The sequence below is a fragment of the Pyxicephalus adspersus genome, chromosome 9, assembly GCF_032062135.1.
Source record: "Pyxicephalus adspersus chromosome 9, UCB_Pads_2.0, whole genome shotgun sequence".
In the NCBI taxonomy this organism is placed as follows: Eukaryota; Metazoa; Chordata; class Amphibia; order Anura; family Pyxicephalidae; genus Pyxicephalus; species Pyxicephalus adspersus.
Genome location: NC_092866.1, coordinates 3,964,318 through 3,971,593, shown reverse-complemented (window position 1 = coordinate 3,971,593; position 7,276 = coordinate 3,964,318). Strand labels below are relative to the sequence as shown.

Sequence of the window (7,276 nt, the reverse complement as noted above, 5' to 3'; positions counted from 1 at the left end):
TGGAGTATATATATATATATATATATATATATAGTATGTACAGCACTCATTCGTGTGTCATGCAGTCTTTTGAAAGGTCTGTGAAAGATCATTTTCAATGACAATTATTGCAAGTGTGTATGCAACCTAAAATTTTAGTGCCAGCTGCAGAAAAGACAGAAGCTTTCCAGGTAAAGGATATTATACTGGGGTAAAAAGGCTTTTACAAAATAATCCATCACTGCCCAATATGGGCAGTACTGTACATTAAATAGGGGTTTGAAAATGACAAGAGGAGAGGACCCTGCCTAGAAGAGCTTACAATCAAAGAGGTGGGCAAAGGATCACACAATAGGAGGGAAGATCTGGAATGGTGGGAAGTAGTAAGGGTTTAAAAGACCGGAGAAGATGGGTAGCCAAGTTTGGGTTTTAAGATCTCTTAAATGTGCAGAAAGTAGGAGCAAGCTGAATGGGATACCAGAGAAGTCTTGGGAGTTGAGCAAGTGATGAGGTTATGAGTGAGGAATTAATAAAGTAGCAAATTGGCATCAGATGGGGATGATGAGATGGATGGATAAGTCTGGCTGCAGCAAATCATGGTAAATTGTAAAAGGTGAGAGCCTGGTTAGCAGAATGCCAAAAGAATAGACGTTACAATAGACCAGCCGCGGGATAATACACACACACACACACTAGGAATTTGGTGGTCTCTGGGGAGAGGTGAGGGCATATTTTAGAGATGTTGCACAGCTTTAGATGTGCCACAGTTTTAGCAATGTCTAGGATCTACTCCAAGATAAAACCTAACACTAAAGTTGATCAAATTATCAGCAGGGCGGATAAAAAAAAAAAAAAAAAAAAAAAGAAGTTGCTCTATTTTAGTTTTTTAAAGTTTAGTATTTTTGATTTTAATTAACTAGCAGCATGATTTATGGCTGCAGAGACCCAATTCTAAATACAGCTAAATAGTTTGTTAAGAAATTCAGTGAACTAAAAATCAAAAATTGAAAACCAACTTCCATTTTCAATTTCTTCTTTTCCTAGAGGCTACTCTTAAGATAAATACCACAGACAAGTTATAGTTAAGAAAGCAAATGTATTCATAATTTATTGTGTTTAACATACAAAAAGTTATTTTAAAACATTTAAAAGGTTAAAATATTAGAATTCACTAAAATTTGTCATGGTAACCCCTAAACATTTATATGGTTTGTAGATCATCCATGTGGCCACACATGGTCATGGCTCAGGTCACTGGCTGGCCCCCATGGTGTATGCTTTGCTGCACAGATTGGTCAGCTGACCCTGGAAGGTAGGGAAAAAAAAAAAATGTAATTATAATATACACACACACACACACACACACACACACAATTTGGGCTTTGATAGACATCACACTGGGGATAAACTGTGGCAAGAGACTTACAACGAGATTGTGAATGTGCTGCACAGTGTCTGGTCTTAATAGCTCCACATCCACAGATTCCAAATCATCAACAGCTGACGACAGGGTCTAAAATAAAATAAAAAAAGGTGTATTTTTGGGAAGGTCAGGTAAATGATAGGCAGCAATTGCCAGATGTCAGGTGACCCCTGACCTTTTAGCTTCCAAAAGTAAAGCATTATTAAACAGGATTTATAGAGCGCTAACATATTATGCAGTGCTGTACATGAAATAGGGGTTACAAATGAGACAGTGACACAGTAGAAGGAGAGGACCCTGCTCAGAAGAGCTAACAATCTAGAAGGTAGGAGGGAAGTATCACACAATAGGAGGAAGTAGTGAGGGTTTAAGAGACAGAAGAAGACGGGTAGGTGAGGTTGAAGCGTTGGGTTTTAAAGGTCTCCTAAAAGCAGAAAGTAGGAGCAAGCCGAACAGGACAAGGAAGACCATTCCAGAGAGTCGGGGCAGCTCTAGAAAGTCTTGGAGCTGTGCTTGTGATGAGGTTATGAGTTAGGAAGTCCTTAGTAGGTCATTGGAGGAGCCATATCTGAACCAAGAGTGGTGATATTTCGGGAAAAGGTGTGGATCCAGCGAGGTGCCAGTAACATAATATACCTGGAAATAAATGCTAGAAGATTCTTTGGCCACCATCACCGGTAAACAATGGTTACAAACAGGTTAACAAAGACATATTTAAGTCAAGGTCAGTCTGTCTTAGTTACCTGGGCTTCATAATCACTGATCCAATGGCTTCACTAAGCTGACCTTGCATCTCAATATTTTACTTATGGGCTGTCCCCTTGGCTTTCAAATCATATGGGGGCTAAAATAAATCTCCTGGAGAAAATTAGGCTTCTTTGCATGCTTGACAGGCATCAATGGCAAAGCATCTGGTCACATGACCAGGTGCCTACGTGTAAATATTGTATAAAGATACACCTACGCACTTGGGTCATGTGACCTGATCATTACACCTTGACGCCTGTTAAGCATGGAAGGAAACATAATTTTGTTCCCAGGATATGCTCAGCTTCCCCAAAGACAAATATAGCAATTACCTGGCCATCCATCAGTGGTATATGTAGAAGTGGGACACCATCCAGTAGCGGTAGGTTGTCACCTAGTGAAGACATTGCTCTGTTTCGGGTTGACCGGGTGTATGGAGCAGATGCATTCCTGATGCAGAGAGAATGACATTCACAGTTGTAATCAATGCAATCTCGTTCAATATATTTTCTATCACCGTTCAACTAATCACGGTACCTGGATTCTGTTCGACAGGATGAAGCAGACGCCAAAACCTTTCTGGGTGCTTTATGGAGGGGGGTGGCAGATACAGACCTATGGATTTAGAAAATGGTCATCATACCCCAAAGTTATCACAACAATCTTTCAGTACAGAAAGCTGCTCATGGAAAGTTTTTGAAATGTTACCATGCAAAGAATCTGCAGCATCAAAAATAAAGATTTAGGGATTAGTCTGCAGAGGGGGATTTGAGTTAGTTTAAAGGAAAACAGGAAAGCTTGATAGTTTTACAATCTGTGGATTGGCAGCATTGTCACCCTGGGTTAGGACTACAGAATACCTCCCATCTTTAAAAAAATCAGGGGAAAGCAACCTAGGAATGGTTTACATCAGAGAGATTACATGAAGTTATGAATTTACTGGATCGCTTTTTTCTAACATATAGGATTACCTTACTATGGTTGGCTTCTTGGCACTTTCACCAACAAAGGATTTACTTTTTGCGATCTGTAAAGAAAAAAAGAACCAAGTTTGAATTAAATTAAATGACCAGGTTACAAAACTGCACCTAACAGCTTTAATATCCTTTACAAAGGCACAAAAAGCTTACTGAATATTAGTTCCCATTTAACGCACCTTCTGGACCGTCCTGGTCTTCTGGGCCGTGGATGTCACTTTGGAGCCGACGGGGTTGTGGTATTCTGTAGTAGTCGTAACCTTAACTATAAAAGGCAATTACCAATATAGTTATTTTTCAATGCAACCAAAACCATGATGTGCAGGTGTGCACTGGAACCTCATACATTATTAATAAATTATTATTATTATTATATTATTAATAAACAGGATGTATATAACGCCAACATATTACTCAGCACTGTACATTAAATAAGGGTTGCAGATGACAGATACAGAAGAGTGTGTTAATGTTCCCTAAACGTTTTAACCTGGGAATATTTTCTTGAACTATCCTGCAAATGCACCCCTACCCCATTTGAAGACTGGAGAATGTGCAACCCTACAAGGTGTTGACTGATAGTGTTGCCTATTGGCTACCAATTCCTTCTAGAGAGTTCAGGTGGCACTAAGGAGTGTTTTGTGTCAGCAGGCAGCTTATGTCATTACATCTCAATGTTATTAGGGTGCATGACCTTCTCGGGGCCATTTTACCACCACAAAAGGGAGATTGAGGAACAGAATAGGAACCCGTTGGGCTGGAGGGAGCTCTCCAAATGTGCTCAAGGAGCAGCTGGAGAGAACAGAGGAAGATTAATGTTGTGACCCCAACTGCAGTATAGCCAGGTTGACTGCAGTGGAAGGAAGTGTACCACTCCAACCCTATGGATCTGCTCGAGTAATGGAACCAGACCACTCATATTTGGACTTGAAACCAAGAAAATGCCATTCTGACAAAAACTGAAGAACTAGAATCTTTCTGCTGGGTCAAAGCCGCCTATGTGTTCAGGTCTTTCACGAAGACTCAAGAGAAATAGGTGACTTTGCAAGCCAAACCAGATTCTTAGCAGTCAGCAATTTGCAGCCAAACATCTGGCAAATAGTTTTCCTCATTTGAACTTTGGCTAGGCCAGTACCAAGGGTTTAGGGCAGCATGGTGGCCTTTGCAGCGCTGGGTCCCAGGTTCGAATCTCGGCCAGGGCACTATCTGCATGGAGTTTGCAGGTTGTCCCTGTGTTTGGGTGGGTTTCCTCCCACATTCCAAAAACATGCAGTTAGGTTAATTAGCTCCCCCCAAAATTTACCTTAGACTGTGTTACTGACGTGACTATGAGAGACATTAGATTGTGAGCTCCTTTGAGCGACAGCTACTGACACGACTATGGACTTTGTACAGCGCTGCGCAATATGTCGGCGCTATATAAATACTGTGTAATAAGAACAATAATTCCCCATTCCTTGTGCTCCATGTATTTGGACTTAAATAAAAAAGAAATTTGACAAACCCACAACATGTGCCAACAGAACATGGCAACTCACAGCACCAATATGGTAAAGCCAAGAATTACCAGGAGGGGTGGACCAGACCCTCACTCACCCTTTTTGCTGTTCTTTCTTACAAGTTTGGCTTCACGCAGCTCTTCCTCCAAACTATCCACCTGCAATAAAAGCATTTAAAACACTTGGAGTAACCAAAAAGCACAAAGCCATCTTTTAAATGGGGTTCCAATTCAGTTGGCAGGACTCACCTTGACCAGTGCAGCATCATCCACTTTGTTTGCATCCATCAGCTCTGTAAAGGGAAAGAGAAAGAAGAGGTCATCATTCTGATGCTCCTCCTTGTGTGCTCATGGCCACATCTATCTATTGGGGTCCTCTGCTGTAGCCATGAAGACGTTACTGGGGTGCTGTACATAGCCGTAAATTGTAGGCGGGAGGCAGCCCCTGTATTGTGACCCAACTCTTCAGTAACCAACCAAGAACAGCAGAGGGGTTATTGAAAAGTGCCGGTTGGTGCACCCAGCTAGATAGAGCTGGGGAGATCACCATGTTGGTTTTTAATTACTGATGAATTTAATAATTGGGGTAAAGACAAGGACCGTTCTTGATCACTCACTGTAATAATCTCCAACTTTCATCTGTCTGATTGAAAGCGGCATCTTCAGAAGCTCCACCTCCAGGATCTGATCCGGGAGAGCGCCGAGCACCTCCAGCTCCTTCTTCACCTCCATAATGCGATCCTTCTCTGGCAGGAACGAGAAGAACTTTTATCACAGCAGCAATTTATTGTGGAATTCTATACATACATAGATGGAGTAAGGAAAGGTTATTACTGGGCATCCCTGATAGAGAAAATTTCACTAACCCATGGTGGGTGTTGGGATGGAGAGTGGTGGGGAGTTTATGGTGTTTGCATGCAATTATTTTTTTTATTATTTTACACAAGTTTGATGAGTTTGATCAAAGAGTTAAAACACTTTGCACACCTGCTAGTTTGTGTTTGACAACCCTCCCCACCCTGCATCCTCCCCTGGTTTATAGCACTACACCCCTGTACCCTTGGGTCAGACCCCAGCACTCATGCAACCCCCCCAGTTTATTACATCACACCCCTGCACCCTTGGTGGAGGCCCCAGCACCCATGCATCCCCCCCAGCACCCTTGGGTAAGCCCCCAATTTACCCCACCACACCCCTGCACCCTTGGGTAAGGCCCCAAATTTATCCCACCACACCCCTGCACCCTTGGGTAAGGCCCCAAATGTACCCCACCATATCCCTGCACCCTTGGGTCAGACCTCAGCACCCCTCTGTTTAATCCACTTGACCAATGTACCCCTGGGTCAGACCTCAGAACCCATGGATAAGCCCAATGCACACTTCAATCTCACCATCACACCCAACACCCTATCCCACCCCCCAGGTAGTACAAACCTTCATCACACTCACTTTGCTGAATAAAGTCCAACATGAACAGGCGAATTTTCTCATTCTTCTGCTCTTGCAGGGGGTCCACCAGACCCAAACCAGAATCTCCGCTCCCCTTAGCTCGGCCCCCTTGCTTTCTGTTCCTTTTTGGATGCATTTTGCTAAATCAGCCTCAGACCACAACTAATGGCAATCCTTTGCTTACCCTACATGCAACAAATTGGTCATAGAGGTGTGGTCAGTACTATGGTCACATGCTTTATATCAAAAGGGGTGGAGCTTACTATGTTTTTAGTATGGGAGGGGTTTATAGGGTATGCAGTAGTAAAGAAAGGGGTGGGGCTTTACCTGGAAAGGTTTGTGGAAGGGGAGTGGTCTCTATATGATACCCATAACATGATCATTTTATGTGGTGCACCTTGGCCAGGGTGATGCAGCAGCTGAGTTGTTAGGTTTAGGAATTTGCAGTGCTGAGGTCCTGGGATCATTTCCTCGCATGGACAATAAATTGGGTGGGGGAAGTATCACACAATATGATGGGCGATATGTAGTGGTGGGAAGTAGTGAGGGTTTCAAAAGACAGAAGAAAACGGTTAGGCAAGATTGAAAAAATGGGTAGGAGCAAGCTGAATAGGACGAGGAGACCATTCCAGAGAGTTGGGGCAGCTCTAGAAAAGTCTTGGAGCCCTGCCTGTGAGGAGGTTATGAGTGAGGAAGTCAGTAGTATTTCATTGGGAGGAGCAGTGAGAGCAGCTGGGGGACTGTTTTTATATCAGGTCAGAAAGGTAAGTGGGACAAGAAGTGTGACAGGTTCTTATTAATCCCCAACCTGCTCTAATGTTGCCATTGCTGACTTTCTGAAAATGCTACGGTAGCTGCTTTGGTAACTGAGAATTCCATTCAAAGGCATGAAACAAGCATGCAGCCAGTGAAATCTGAACAAAGTGAATATCATGATAATACACAGGATACTTATAGCTGATTACAAGGATCAGTTTACATCAAATATAATATAGTTCATAACAACATTAAAATGAGATTGCCCGGTGTATTCCCTGCAAAAGCCGCCAGGTCCCAGCTTCGTACTCGTGTTGCTCTTTAACAGCCATCCACGTGGCTTTACTTTCGCATAGGGGCGGGACAAGCTGGTTTCCATGGAGAAGCTGTTCACTCTATTTCTATTGGTCAGCCTGTAGCTGGTCCCCATGGTGACGAGGACTCGGG

General features: G+C 42.9%; 1 protein-coding gene across 1 annotated transcript; it reads right to left on the bottom strand.

Annotated features, from left to right (window-relative positions):
- Window positions 1–1,144: 1,144 nt before the first annotated feature.
- LOC140338233 (borealin-2-like) lies at window positions 1,145–6,235 on the bottom strand. Its single transcript, XM_072422356.1, has 10 exons — window positions 6,074–6,235; window positions 5,242–5,370; window positions 4,874–4,917; window positions 4,723–4,783; window positions 3,306–3,391; window positions 3,121–3,176; window positions 2,687–2,764; window positions 2,482–2,599; window positions 1,406–1,492; window positions 1,145–1,284 (listed from the first exon to the last, which is right to left on the bottom strand). Exons 1-10 carry the CDS (start codon window positions 6,207–6,209, stop codon window positions 1,231–1,233), a joined length of 849 nt encoding a protein of 282 aa, XP_072278457.1. The 5' UTR covers window positions 6,210–6,235; the 3' UTR covers window positions 1,145–1,230.
- Between the last annotated feature and the right edge of the window lie 1,041 nt (window positions 6,236–7,276).